Source organism: Hippocampus bargibanti, linkage group LG03, assembly GCF_051943395.1.
Source record: "Hippocampus bargibanti isolate YZ-2025 linkage group LG03, ASM5194339v1, whole genome shotgun sequence".
Lineage (NCBI taxonomy): Eukaryota > Metazoa > Chordata > Actinopteri > Syngnathiformes > Syngnathidae > Hippocampus > Hippocampus bargibanti.
This window is the reverse complement of record NC_142736.1, coordinates 32,171,110-32,186,111: the sequence shown is the minus strand read 5'-3', so window position 1 is coordinate 32,186,111 and position 15,002 is coordinate 32,171,110. Positions and strand designations below refer to the sequence as shown.

Here is a 15,002-nt window from a genome sequence, read left to right as displayed (position 1 = left end):
CCCGTACAAACTTTTTTGTATGTATGCCGTGCACATCTAAAAAAAATCGTAAAGAATACGGCAAAATACGGCCGATTGACAGGTATAGTGCGGGTGTATGTGCGTGTACCATGTGTGGAGATTTGTCCAAAAAGCTGGACTACATCCCCACTCGGGGGAAAAAACGCCACCTACAATGTCAGACTTGCTTTTAAATATCAAACAGGGCGAGCGGCGAGATGAGGGAAAACGGATCAACAAGGCGCATTGTCCCGTTTTCATGCATGATACGTCAGCGCCCTCCCTCGGTGTGTCAGAGTATTGCAAGGTCTAGAAAAATGACACGTTCTGAAAATGTTTCCTTGAAGCCTCAAGATGTCCACTTCTTAAATATTGCAAGAAATATGTTTTACAGTGAGACCTCAGCTTACAAACTTAATTGGTTCCCAGCGTGTGTAAGCCAAAAAGTGTGTATCACAATTTTTTTCCCCCATAGGAAACCATTACAATGGGAATAATCCGTTCCCAGGTTTCCATAAAATATACTTTTCAACTAACTAAGCCTTGAAACTACACACAACATACCTTATTCTATGTATAATAAATGTGCTATTGTATTGTAATGAAAGAAATACACAGCACAGTATATCGATGAGAAGGTTTCTTCAGCTGTCATCTGTACTTTTTGAAGGTGTCGGACGTTTCGCTTCTTATCCAAGAGGCTTCGTCAGCGGACTAAAGTCTGACTGGTCGTATCGGCCCTATTTATATATCCCTAATGTCGGCGCCGGACACAGCTATGATAGGGACCTATCATTTTGGGGGCACAGCAGCTGAAAGCTCTGTCCCCCATCGTGCTCAGACGGGCAGAGGGGGGCACACAAAGGTGGAGGGAGGAAGAGGATCTGAGGGAACGAGAGGGAAGACAAATTTGGAGACGATCAGATAGGTTTGGTCATTCTAACATGATGTCTCTGATCCACTGGTGAAAAAGTAAGTATACGCCAAAACATGTCAGGTATTTGAACACCTACAATACACTGTCTGTAAGAAAAGAATCTGTTTTAAATTACACAAAATATACCTTATTTTATGTACAATAAATATGCTATGGTATTAAAATTAAAGAAATATATTCTTTTGCAGCCTGAGGAACAAAGCGCTAACATGGAAAAAAAGGAAATTCTGCCTGAGGCCATGGCCAGCGCTTTATCGGCACCCAAGGATGAAAACCCGAATGGAACTCTAGGTCATATTTTCAATTCCCGAAAAAATGTGTGAATAATAATAATAATAATACATTTCATTTTCTAAGCACCTTTCAAAACTCTCAAGGACACTTTCCAGTTACAGGATGTTTTTTTTTCTGCGGGTGAGCAGCGGCAGCCACACGCGCCAGCGTTCACTCAACTCGGAAGTAACTCAAATAGAATACTAAGACAAATAATAATAATAATAATAATAATAATAATAATAATAATAATAATAATAATAATAATAATATAATAAAACACATTTCATTTATAAGCGCCTTTCAAAACTCTCAAGGTCACTTTACAGGCACAGGATCAGTTTTCCTGTGGGTGAGCGGCGGCAGCCACACGCGGCAGCGTTCACTCAACCCAGAAGTAACTCAAGTCGGTAGAAAGCTAGCTAACTAGCTAGCTAGTTGATAGCTAATAGCCAGCTAGCTAGATAACCAGCTAAATAGCGAGGTAGATAGCTAGTAATATTCTGTGGGTCCTGGAATTCAAGTGATAATGACAAAAACCCTGGCACGAGAGTGGAAAAGTGGGATTGTGGTTTGGTCCTCACTGAATGACAGTGAATGAGTTAAAAAAAAAAAGGTTTATGCCGCAAGCCACGTAAGGAAATGGGAGGTTTCTATTCAAAAGCAACATGACAAGAGGAGCTCCGGGATCAAATTCCAATTTGTCAGTGATCTTACTTGCGGGTGCAAGCATAGCGATACGACTTCCTGATTAGGTTGTTTTTTTTTTTCTTGCTCTTACACTCCTGTCATATCAGCGTTGTTACAAAGTTCTCAAAAGTCTAGGTCACGTTGTTCATCCCTGCATGGTTTGCACACTGGAGTAAAAACAAAATACCTTTTAAGGTAAGATTGTGCGCATGTCTGCATGGAAGAAGAAGAAAAAAAATACAAACGAAGACACACTTTCTGAAAGCGGTTTAAAGAAACGAAGCGTGTGACTGCAGGCTACAAATCTGTTTAGGTGTGAATATCAGGCCTCGTTTCATTTTGTCAAACTGCAAGTTTGGGCGTGGAGGGGGGGGCGCTTTTTGTATAGTAAATAACTCCCTTGACCCTGGTGAAGCTGTTACGAAAGCACAGTGATACCTCGGTTTATGAACCCCTTGGTTTACAAACTTTTCGCTTTACGAACGTTAAATTTAGGAACATTTTACCTTGGCTTACAAACTATTTTTCGGGATACACACGGAGCTGCCACAATGAGTGATGCGTCGTTCGCGAACCAGCCCGTTCTTCAAAAAGAACATGGCAGCCGACTGTTATGGTCCTCTATTCCCCGCCCCCAGTCTTCGGTTAAAGCTACGTGATTGGTCGAGAACGCAGCAGTGAGGGGGAGTCGGTTTAAACATTAAAGAGACAGGCAGACGACAGAGAGTGAGAAAATGGATATAATACAATGACATTTGGACTCGTTTCAACTTTGATAGTTCAAAGGCAGAGTGTAGACTGCAAGGTTAAAATATCCCATCAATCAGGCTCCACAAATAACCCGCACAAGCCATCTGTACACTTGATGCAAAATGCTATCAACCCAGCTAAACAGAACGCAATTGATGAGGAACAAGATAAAATGATGGCAGAGAAAGCACCTCCAAGGGATCATTCCTCAAGATAGTGAAAGAAGAAGACGACGTTCCTCATCAAGTGTTTCATGCTGATGAAAGCGGCCATTCCGTTCCATCAAGCCATCAACGACCATCACAAAGGTCAATAAAACCATTTTATTATACAGTACAGTTTATTTCTTTAATTATATTACCATAGAACATTTATTATACATAAAATAAGGTATATTGTGCGTAGTTTTAAGGCTTAGAAAATTAGAAAATGATGTTTGATGGGGACCTGGGAACGGATTATTCTCATTTTAATGGTTTCCTATGGGAAATTATTTTTTGGGATACACACTTTTCGCCTTACACACACTTTCAGGGAACCAATTAAGTTCGTAAGGCAAGTTATCACTGTATTATAAAAAGTTAGACCCATGTACCAATGTTGACGTCTCATTCCAAAGAGTTACAAGAGCCTGTCGGGGTGAACTCGAGAAATTCATTTCACATTCAATGAATGAGCCACTGGCAACATTTTTCTTCTTCTTCTTCTATTTAGCACGTCTCAATGGTGAGGGGGGGGGCGTAGTGGGCCTGCACGGCCTTCAGGCTGAATGAAACACGCCTTGTTGATTTGCAGTGAGAATTGTTTCTGCTTCTTTTACAGAGTTTAAAAAATAACCTTTTTTTTTCAGGGGGGAAAAAAAGAATCCGTGGTCATGCACTCCCCCACCAAAGGTACAATATTCAAGTTGAAATGAGTCTTTTGGGTTTTATTGATTTTTTTTTAATTTATGTATTCATTTATTTATTTAGCTATTTATTTATTATCATTTCTTTATGTATGTAGGTATGTATGTTGTGTGAATGTATGTATTTGTTTGTTGATTACACTGTATTTATTTATCTGTCTTTTTCTGTTAATGTATATGCTTGCTTGTTAATTTATGTATTTATTTATCATTTCTTTTATATGTGCAGTATGTATGTGTGTAAGTATGTATGTACTTATTTATTTGTTTATTATTTGTATTTTTATGTTTATTTAGCTATCTGTTAGTTTATTTATGTATTCATTTAGTGATTTCTTTAGTTAGTTATTTACCATGTATGTATGTATGTATGTATGTATTTATTTATTCAATTATTCATTTATTTATTCTTTTGTCCGTGTATTTATCTTTATAATTATTTATTTGATGTATTTGTTTAATTATTTATTGATTTAGTTATATATATATATATATATATATATATATATATATATATATATATATCTATATATATCTATATATATATATATATATATATATATATATATATATATATATATATATATATATATATATATATATATATATATATATGTTTATTTCTGTATTTATTCTTTTGTTTATCTGATTGGTAACTTATTTATTTTGTTTTTATTTGTTTAGTTGTTTATGTATGTATGATTTATTTATGTGTTTGTTTATCTGTCTATTTGTAGATGAGCTTTTTGCATATTCCCTTTATTTATATATATATATATATATATATATATATATATATATATATATATATATATATATATATATTTCTGTATTTATTCTTTTGTTTATCTGATTAGTAATTTATTTATTTTGTTTTTATTTTTTTAGTTGTTTATGTATGTATGATTTATTTATGTGTTTGTTTATCTGTCTATTTGTAGATGAGCTTTTTGCATATTCCCTTTATATATATATATATATATATATATATATATATATATATATATATATATATATATATATATATATTCTTTCGTTTGTTTATTTATGTTTATAAATGTATTTATTTTGTTTTTATTTGTTTATGTACGTATGATTCATGTATTTTTTTGGTTTATTTATTTCTCTATCTATTTCTAGATGACATTTTTGCATACGCCCTTTCCAAGACCTTAACCAAAGTTTCATCCCCCGCCACCGTCGGCCTCTACTCGTCATGTCAGAGTCGAATTCGAAGAATCCTCGGCAAAATGGAAGGTAGGCCAACTCAAACGCAGCGTTGATGCAAAGCGCTTGATTTCGATTCCATTTACGCTTAACCCCGTATTGTATTGTATTGTATTGTTATTCATGACAGATATAATTTGATACCAAAAAAAACTACAGTTAGCTTAGACAATCTTGTCTAAGCATTTGTTTACAACTTTACTATGTTTTCTTTTTTTCCCCAAACAAGTTTTTCTCTTGTTTTTATTTTTTGTTGTTGTTGTTGTTGTCTCGTAACGGCCGAAAAAGCTTCCTTTTTCATCATCTGCGCAGAAACGGCAATCGACAGCAAGAGCCGAGATTCAGCCAGGAACAAATAACAAGAGTTTGGCCCTCAACCTGCATCATTTTGTCCCCGCTAGATAATAATTCAAAACCAATGGGTTCAAAAAGTGCGTAGCGCGTCCTGACGCCATGCGACCTTCCGGCCCCCCGTGTTGCCTTTTATTAGGATTATTATTATTATTATCATTTGCTAGCTAATACCTCTGGCTGGCTAGCTAGCTAAGTATATGTTGGAGTCTCAAGTACAAATAGCTATCTATTCGCTGACTAATGGCTATCTGTTCGCAGGCTAATGGCTAGCTATTTGCCACTTGCTATTAGCTATCTATTGGCAAGCTATTAGCTAACTATTCATAGGCTAATGGCTATCTATTCGCTGGCTAATGGCTAGCTATTTGCCTCTTGCTATTAGCTATCTATTTGCTAGCTATTGGCTATCTATTCGCTGACTAATGGCTATCTGTTAGCTGGCTAATTGCTAGCTATTTGCCACTTGCTATTAGCTATCTAGTTGCTAGCTATTAGCTAACTATTCACAGGCTAATGGCTATCTATTCGCTGGCTAATGGCTAGCTATTTGTCGCTTGCTATTAGCTATCTATTTGCTAGCTATTAGCTATCTAATCGCTGGCTAATGGCTATCTATTTGCTGGCTAATGGCTATCTGTTCACTGGCTAATGGCTATCTGCTCACTGGCTAATGGCTATCTGTTCGCAGGCTAATGGCTATCTATTTTCCACTTGCTATTAGCTATCTATTGGCAAGCTATTAGCTAACTATTCATAGGCTAATGGCTATCTATTCGCTGGCTAATGGCTAGCTATTTGCCGCTTGCTATTAGCTATCTATTTGCTAGCTATTGGCTATCTATTCGCTGGCTAATGGCTAGTTATTTGCCGCTTGTTATTAGCTAGCTAATGGCTAGCTATTTGCCACTTGCTAATAGCTATCTATTGGCAAGCTATTAGCTAACTATTCACAGGCTAATGGCTATCTATTCGCTGGCTAATGGCTAGCTATTTGCCGCTACCTATTAGCTATCTATTCGCTAGCTATTAGCTATCTATTCGCTAGCTAGCTAGCTTTCTTCTATTTGAGTTTCTTCGGGGTTAGGTGAACGCTGCTCACCCACAGAAAAAAATTATCCTGTGACTGTAAAGTGACCTTGAGAGTTTTGAAAGGTGCTTGGAAATGAAATGTATTATTATTATTATTATTATTATTATTATTATTATGATTATGATTATGATACAAAATAGATGTAAAGGGGAGAGAGGAGGGGGTGTGGGTCATAAAGCTGGAGAGACGGATCCTCTCTCTGGATGCCGATGAGGAATACCAAGTAACCACGGCAGCAAATGAGAGCGAGAGAGCGATCGCCGTCTTTTGAATAATGTATCCAAACGGGCGAGCCGTCGACTGAAACGGATGGCGTGCGCGTCACCATGGCAACCCCGATCTGCAGTACAATCCATCCAAAATATCAAACGATTGCAAACCCGCAATGAATTGATGAAAAGGTTTCTTCAGTCGTCATCTGTACTTCTTTGAAGATGTCGCATGTTTCGCTCCTCATCCGAAAAGCTTCGTCAGCGAACTAAAATTTTGCTGGTCATTGAGTGAATGGCGCAATCAGGGCCAGTCATAGAACGTAATCAGTCAGGACAAAAGAAGTCATCCGATTAGCTTCAGGAAATGGTCCTCTGCTCCCCCAACCTTAGAGCAGGGATCTATCGATCAGTTTGGTAGATCAATATATATATATATATATATATACAGTAAAGTCTCGTTATATCGATACGCAAGGGAATCCGAAAAAATATCGATATAACCGGGACTATCGATATATCCGATCCTGTGGGGGGGGGGGTGCGTAAATGCGGCATCTTTGTTATGGCATGTAATTTCATCATTGGGTTCATGGATTGCGTATCTAACATGTTTTTTGTACAGTAATGAAGTGAAAAATAAAGTTGTGCATAAAATAAAAACGTCTTTACACTTTTTAATGACTATTTCCTTTCAAAAATGCAACCAACCAATGCTAAATCGTCAAGTTCTATTCACACGAAGCCACGAACGCCAGCATGTACAATCATATGAAAAACAGTGATTGTTGCAAACAATAAAGATATCTGGATGCAACACAATTAAATACTGTACATGGATGAAAAACCAAAACTGCAACGTTTACATAACTTACGTGACGTTCGAGAGTGCCTGAATAGAATGCCGGCGCGCAGCGGTGACGTTACAACAGCTTTTTGACTGACTCAAGAAACACAAAAAGTGATGTTGGTTGCCCTTTAATGCACAGTATGGAATGTACAGTCATTTTCAAAATCATGACGCTTCAGCAGACAACACAGCAAACATTGTTGCAAAAAACGCTTGCATTCATGTAACAGTACATGTACATAACACTGCAATTAGTATGTATGTAAGCTATTTAAAAAAGTCATCAATCTTCTTCTGCTTCCCATTTTTATATTTTAATATGAACACTTCCATCTTGTTTAACGTTTCTAAAAAACCGGATGCATTTTCTACGGATTCAAAGAAAGATCGCGTGTCCGCAACCCCTTGCAACGCTTTTGTCGAAGTTGCAAAAGGTGTGCATTCAGTCGCTTCTTCTTCATCGTCATCAGCATCATCATCATCACGGGAATCTACTGTGGCATACTTGGCTTTGACCTCCGCTGCGATATCCGCATCTGATGAGCTTGGGAATGTCGCAATGTCTTTGTCGACTGCGACATACGATGCAATGTCGGCGACTTTTAGCTTTTCAGCCAACACTGCAAGAGGAATGTTGTCGTCATCCTCTTCGTTAGCTGCAGATGTTTCCTCACTGCACCCTGGATTTTCAAATTTGCAGTGACGGAAGCTGTTCTTGATGGTGTTTTCGGACACCGTGCTCCACGCTTTGGAAATTGCTCTGATGGCATCCAAAACAGTCCATTGTTGAAGACACACGAGCAGCCGTCTGATACACACGAGCTGCCGTCTGAAAATGGCGTCTGCTCGGGAGAGCTGCTCACGTAACAAGACACGTGACCAAGTTGACCAATGGCGCGACGGATATATCGATGTAAACAACAAAAATGGCCGGCGGGGGATGAAAAGGAGCACCGTAATAACCGGATTATCGTAACAACCGGGTATCGTACTAAACGGTACTAATTATACATAAAAAGACTAGAAATGTGCAAGGGAAATGAAAATAATATCGTAATAAGCGGTACTATCGTTATAACCGATATCGATATAACGACACTTTACTGTATATATATATATATATATATATATATATTTTTTTAGCACATCCTCATAAGTCCTGTTTATACTATTTATTAGCTTTCCATTAGCTGGCTTGCTGGCTGTTGGCGGTCTGGCTGTCTATTAGCCATCTATTGGCTGTTTGTTAGATATCCATTAGCTAGCTAGCTAGTTTTCTATCTATTTGAGTTACTTCGGGGTTGAGTGAACGCTGGCGCATGTGGCTGCCGCTGCTCACTCGCAGAAATACTTTATCCTGTGACTGTAAAGTGACCTTGAGAGTTTTGAAAGGCGCTTATAAATGTGTCTTCTTCTTCTTAATCTTCATCTTCTTCATCAACTTCTTATCATCTTCTTCTTCATCTTCATCATCTTCTTCTTAATCTTCATCATCTTCTTCTTAATCTTCATCATCTTCTTCTTCATCATCTTCATCTCCATCATCTTCATCTTCTTCATCATCTTCTTCATCATCTTCATCTTCTTCTTCTTCTTCTTCTTCATCATCTTCTTCATCATCTTCATCTTCTTCATCATCATCATCTTCATCTTCTTCTTCATCATCTTCATCTTCTTCTTCTTCATCATCATCTTCTTCTTCATCTTCATCTTCTTAATCTTCTTCTTCATCTTCATCTTCTTCATCTTCTTCTTCATTGTCTTCTTCATCATCTTCTTCATCATCTTCTTCATCTTCTTCTTCATCTTCTTCATCTTATTTATCTTCATCTTCATCGTCTTCTTCTTCATCATCTTCTTCATCTTCATCTTATTTATCTTCTTCATCTTCTTCTTCATTATCTTCTTCATCATCTTCTTCATCTTCATCTTATTTATCTTCTTCATCTTCATCATCTTATTTATCTTCTTCTTCATCTTCTTCATCATCTTCTTCGTCTTCTTCATCTTCATCATCTTATTTATCTTCTTCATCTTCTTCATCATCTTCTTCATCTTCTTCATCTTCTTCTTCTTCATCATCTTCATCTTCTTAATCTTCTTCTTCATCTTCATCTTCTTAATCTTCTTCTTCATCGTCTTCTTCATCATCTTCTTCATCATCTTCTTCATCTTCTTCTTCATCATCTTCATCTTCATCATCTTCTTCATCTTATTTATCTTCATCTTCATCGTCTTCTTCTTCATCATCTTCTTCATCTTCATCTTATTTATCTTCTTCATCTTCTTCTTCATTATCTTCTTCATCATCTTCTTCATCTTCATCTTATTTATCTTCTTCATCTTCATCATCTTATTTATCTTCTTCTTCATCTTCTTCATCATCTTCTTCGTCTTCTTCATCTTCATCATCTTATTTATCTTCTTCATCTTCTTCATCATCTTCTTCATCATCTTCTTCATCTTCTTCATCTTCTTCATCCTCATCTTTTTCTTTTTCTTCTTCTTATTAATAATAATAATAGCCATTGCGTGTCTTTGTCTTTGAACCCTTTTCTGTTTTTGTGGTTTCAGTGTACATGTCGCAGGAGGCTTTGAGGATGGAAGAGAACTACAAAGGAAAATGGCCGCCACCTCGCCCGGTTCAACCTTCGCTTTGCGACGTGTTTCAGCTCATTTGGCGAATGTTGTTCCACAAGCCCATTTGGACCAAGGGCAATCAGGACCACGACAACGTCCGTTTCATTTACGTCGACTTCAGCGCTTGGCATTTTGCCGGCAGCGACCTTCTGTGGGCCGGTCTTGCCATTCGACTCTTTCATGCGGTGCAAATCCATTTTGGGAAGTTACAGCTGGCGTTATACCGGGTGGCCCAATATCATGTCCAGGATGAAACCGAAAAGAAGGTTTGTGACAGGGTTTTTGTCATTTTTGACCTATAGAATATTGACTTTTAGGACTACATCAACATTCAATGCAGCATACGAAACCTTAGACTTTCTTATTTCATCAGAAAAAAACAAGTTGATTCCTAAATAAATTGAAGGTTCACTCCTCATCCGAAAAGCTTCATCAGCGAACAAACATTTTTGCTGGTATCTATATGTCTGTCTACCTACCTACCTGGAGTTATGTGAGCTTGATATGAGGGCAGCTGTACAAAGTACAATACAATGTACAGGTGACATCCGACTTACAACTTAAGTGCAACCGTACTTACGACCACGACCTCCAGACCCTATTTTGAAAATTTTAATTCTACGCCCTGCACCGCAACGAGCTAGCAGGTTGGCAACGCGTACGACAATTTTGGCTAGCCAGCCAGCATCTCACTCTCACTCACAGCAAATGACCGTGTGATGGCACCAGAGGGGGGAGTTTGCGAGTCTTTTAGCCTCAGAGTCTCTATTCAACATTTTGAATGGATTTCGACTTACAACCATTTTGACTTACGACCGTTTGGTCGGAACGGAACTCGCTCGTAAATTGGATTTTACCTGAATATTGGTTTACATAGCGCTTTAACAACAGCTACAGCTGGAACACAGCGCTAACATAAAAAATAAGGAAATACTGCCCCCTTGTGGAAGGGAAAAAACATTACCAGAGGTTACGTCGGTCTGTGATTCAGATATTTTTAGGCCAGCACAGAAGGCCTTGTAGGCCCTTACGATCCACCACTGCCGTACATACCTCACATCAGAAGTAGGGTGGGTGGCACCTTCGGGCCTAGGCACCCTCTATTGAGCAACCACCCCCGATATATCGTACCTATGATATCTAGCGGCTGGCTAGTTGGCCGGCTATCTATTGGCTAGCTAGCTGGCTGGCTATCTGTTAGCTATCTATCCAGCTGGGTAGCTATCTATTAGCTGGCTGGCTGGTTGCCTGGCTATCTATTAGCTGGCTCGCTAGCTAGTTGGCTGGCTATCTATTGGCTGTCTATCTGGCCAACTATCTATTAGCTATCTGGTAGCTAGCTAGCTAGTTTTCTCTGTGATCCTGTGACAGTAAAGTGACCTTGAGAGTTTTGAAAGGCGCTTACAAATGAAATGTATTATTGTTATTACTATTAATCATTTGCTCTATTTGTCCCCTCAGGTCGTGGTGGCCGGTCCCCATCAATGGAAGTTGAAGAAGATCTGTTGCTGCCCTCTGTTTCTTCTCATCCTTTTCGTCCTCGTGGTATACTTGGTATTCATCATCCTTTTGTCATTGGGACTTTTAAAAAACCCAGTGGCACCAACCGCCAAAGTGAACGGCACCACGAGCCACGTCAGCGTATGGGAAGGTCTGATCATCGCTTCGTTTGGCGTCCCGGCCGCCAACGTCTTGAAGTTTACCTTCCTGATGATCAAGAACCTGATTTTCAACCAGGAGCGGAACATCAAGCGAGGCATGGACGCCGAAAGGGTCAGCAGAAAACTGGGTTTCATGAACCAAGTCCGTAAAGAGATGTGGCTCCTTTCTCGCTTTGTGGAGTTCATGGAGGTGTTTGAGAGGAGAAGAATCAGGGTGGTGTTAAAGATCACCAATCTAGATCGCTGCTCCCCGGGCAAAATTGTCGCCGTTTTGGACGCTATCAACATCCTGCTGTCGGACGAGGACAGTCCGTTCATTTCAATTCTGGCCACTGACCCGGACGTTATCGTACAGAAGGTCAACTTTGCAGATGGCTGCTTTTGCAAAGAAGAGAGGGCCTATGCGATGTTGCAACGAATCGTCACCCTAGCCTTCACCGTCCCACCCCTTTGTGACGATTCAAAGCTCAGTTTATTTCGTGGTTTGGTCAACGGTTCGAAAAATGTCCCGGAGAGAAGCAAGGACAATCAGCACACTGAAGGTTTTGAAAGGGACTTTTGCTCCGACACATCTTCGGTTCTCCTATTTGAGACAAACGAGGCGATTCCGCTGATTGGTAAAACGCTTGAAATCAATCTACCAGAGGAGGAAGTGGAAAATTGGGTGGAGAGAACCCTTGACGCCAACGAAAGGAAGTTGAAGGAGTACATCTTGGATGACTCCATGTTCATGAGGAGAGTCATCAACTCTATTCGAGTGACGGCGATCATCGCGAAGGCTCTCAAGACTGAGCTCCCTCAACCCGATCTCATCGGCCCTTGGGCGGTCCTGGCCAATCGCTGGCCCTGTCGACTCAGTTGGATCATCCAGTGCGCCGAAGACTCTCAGCAGAGAAATGAGATCGATCAGAACGCGGAGACCGAAAGCCCTGATTCCAAGAGCTTGTGGGAGGTTTTCAGTGAGTCCAGGGCGGAGCTTTACGTGATGCGCTCTCAGATTGAAGACCTACTCGACCAGGATGGAGACCCGGAGATGTTTGAGAGATTTCTCAAGGTCGACTTCCACTTCACAATCGAGGATCTGAAGGCACTCGGACAGGTCACGGTGGACCTCAATCCCTCCATGAAGAGAGAGTTGGCTATGATACGAGGAACATCCGGCTTGAAAGATTCCGGTTGGGTGAGGACCTTTGCTCCTTTGCCAATCACAGCCATCGTCAAGATGGATTCAGGGGATATTTGTAAAGAGGTAAGAAATATAAGCCCAAAAGCTGACATCGCACTTGTGCAACAGTACCCCGATCTTTACCGAAGTAGCAGGTGACATATTTTGTACTGACACATTCGGTGTTCATACGGAAGCTAACCAACCAATCACACAGACACAAACAAGTTTTGCTATCTAACGGGGACTCTGTACTGGGGATTTTGTACTGATACATTCAGTGTTCGTATACTGTATAGTCTAAATAACCAATTAACCAATCACACAGACACACACACGTTTTTAGCATGTGATGGGGACTTAGTGTGTGAGGCATTTGGCCTGTGGGGACCAAATTTCAAATATGAAAAATAAATAATTTTCAAAGTCATAAAAAATTTTGATTTGATTTTAGCAAGGTGAAAATTAAAACTGGGGACACACACACGCGTTTTTTCTATGTGATGGGGACTTAGTGTGTGAGGCATTTGGCCCGTGCGGACCAAATTTCAAATATGAAAAAATAATATTTCGAAACTTGTAAAAATTGGATTTTAGCAAGGCAAAAATTAACACCGGGGACACACACACACACACGTTTTTTTTTTTATCCCCCATGCGGTTGGTACATGGTAGGTTGTATAGTGATTTGAGTTCCTCGAAATTATGAGTAATTTCATCTTCAACTCACCTAGCATGAAATGTTTTTGGAATATGGGAGTAAAACGGACTTTAAATTAAGTGCAATTACTTGACTTTTACTTTCTTTAATGCTCCATGTGCTCCCCCCCCCTCCTAGCTGGAATATATGAAATATCCCCAAAAATATGGCGAGATTGTAAAAGGCAATCACGTCACAGGATCATCTCTGGTATTTGGTGACCCCGATGATATTAAAAAACTCCTGGACATGACCTTTGGAGAATGGACGACTTTCCGACTTCGCTTCCTGGCTTTTCCACTCCATCTTCAAGCACAATACAAGAACGTCCATCACCATCAGAGTCACCTGTCGACATTCCATGGACATCATTCCTCATGAAATGTATTATTATTATTATCGAATTCATATTTGTGTTTGTGTGTGTGTACAATGGGAAATGTGTTTGGGTGTGCATGTGTGCGTCTGTGTGTGTGTGTCTATGTGTGTGTGTCTGTGTGTACAGTGGGAAATGTTTGGGTGTGCATGTGTGCGTCTATGTGTGTGTATTGTGTACAGTGGGAAATATGTTTGTGATTTTGTGTGTGTCTGATTGTGTGTATTTGTCTGTGTGATTGTGTAGGTGTGTGTGTGAACGTGTACAGTGGCAAACGTGTTTTTGATTGTGGGTGTGTGTGTGATTGCGTGTGTCTGTGTGTGTGTAATTATTTATGTGTGTGTGTAGTGGGAAATGTGCATGTGTCTATGTGTGCGTGTGTGTACAGTGGGAAATGTGTTTGTGATTGTGTGTGTGAGTGCGTGTTTGTCTGATTGCGTGTATGCGTCTGTGTGATTGTGCGTGCGTGTGTTTGTAATGTATAATTTGATATGAACTCCGACTGGCGTTTTATGGTCTGAATAGCTTGGTGTGCACTGACTGAAAGAGAAAAAAAACATCCAAACTGCGTGCGTGCGTGTTTTGCGGTAAAATATAATGTACATTTTGAACCAAACATAATCTATGAACTGATCCTGTGCAATACATTTAGGCAAATACAAACCTGAATAAGATATCAATAAAAGATGCCGTTTCCATGTCACGTTTCTCATTTCCAAACTACTTTTGCACCGTCGCATTCAGATGACGTAGGTGAGTGACTCCGCGCTGAACGCTGAAGTCCGCTGAGTCACCACAACAAAATGGTACCGCGCTGCCATCTGGTGGCAAAAAGTAGTAGTAAAAGGATTGGCACTTGGAATGAAATGCGAAAGGTGAATGAAATAAAAAAAATACAGAAGTCTCGTTATATCGATATTCAAGGGAGTCCGAAAAATATCGATATAACCGAGACTAGTGATATATCCGACCCTGTTTGCATGTAATTTTCTCCGTGCGTGCATAGAAATAGTATTGATATAACTGGGATTATCGGTATATCCGATATCGATATAACAAGACTTTACTGTACATAAATTGATAACTAAATAAATAGATAGATAAGTAAACAGATTGATAGACAAATAAATATGTAAATAAAGAGATAAATAAATAGCAAATTTCCCCATTGTG

General features: G+C 39.4%; 1 protein-coding gene across 1 annotated transcript; it reads left to right on the top strand.

Moving 5' to 3' along the window:
- Positions 1–1,928: 1,928 nt before the first annotated feature.
- On the top strand, positions 1,929–14,375 carry nkpd1 (NTPase, KAP family P-loop domain containing 1). Its single transcript, XM_088993121.1, has 6 exons — positions 1,929–2,095; positions 3,501–3,543; positions 4,698–4,814; positions 9,862–10,193; positions 11,389–12,837; positions 13,592–14,375. Exons 2-6 carry the CDS (start codon positions 3,525–3,527, stop codon positions 13,832–13,834), a joined length of 2,160 nt encoding a protein of 719 aa, XP_088849247.1. The 5' UTR covers positions 1,929–2,095; positions 3,501–3,524; the 3' UTR covers positions 13,835–14,375.
- The last annotated feature ends 627 nt before the right edge of the window (positions 14,376–15,002 follow it).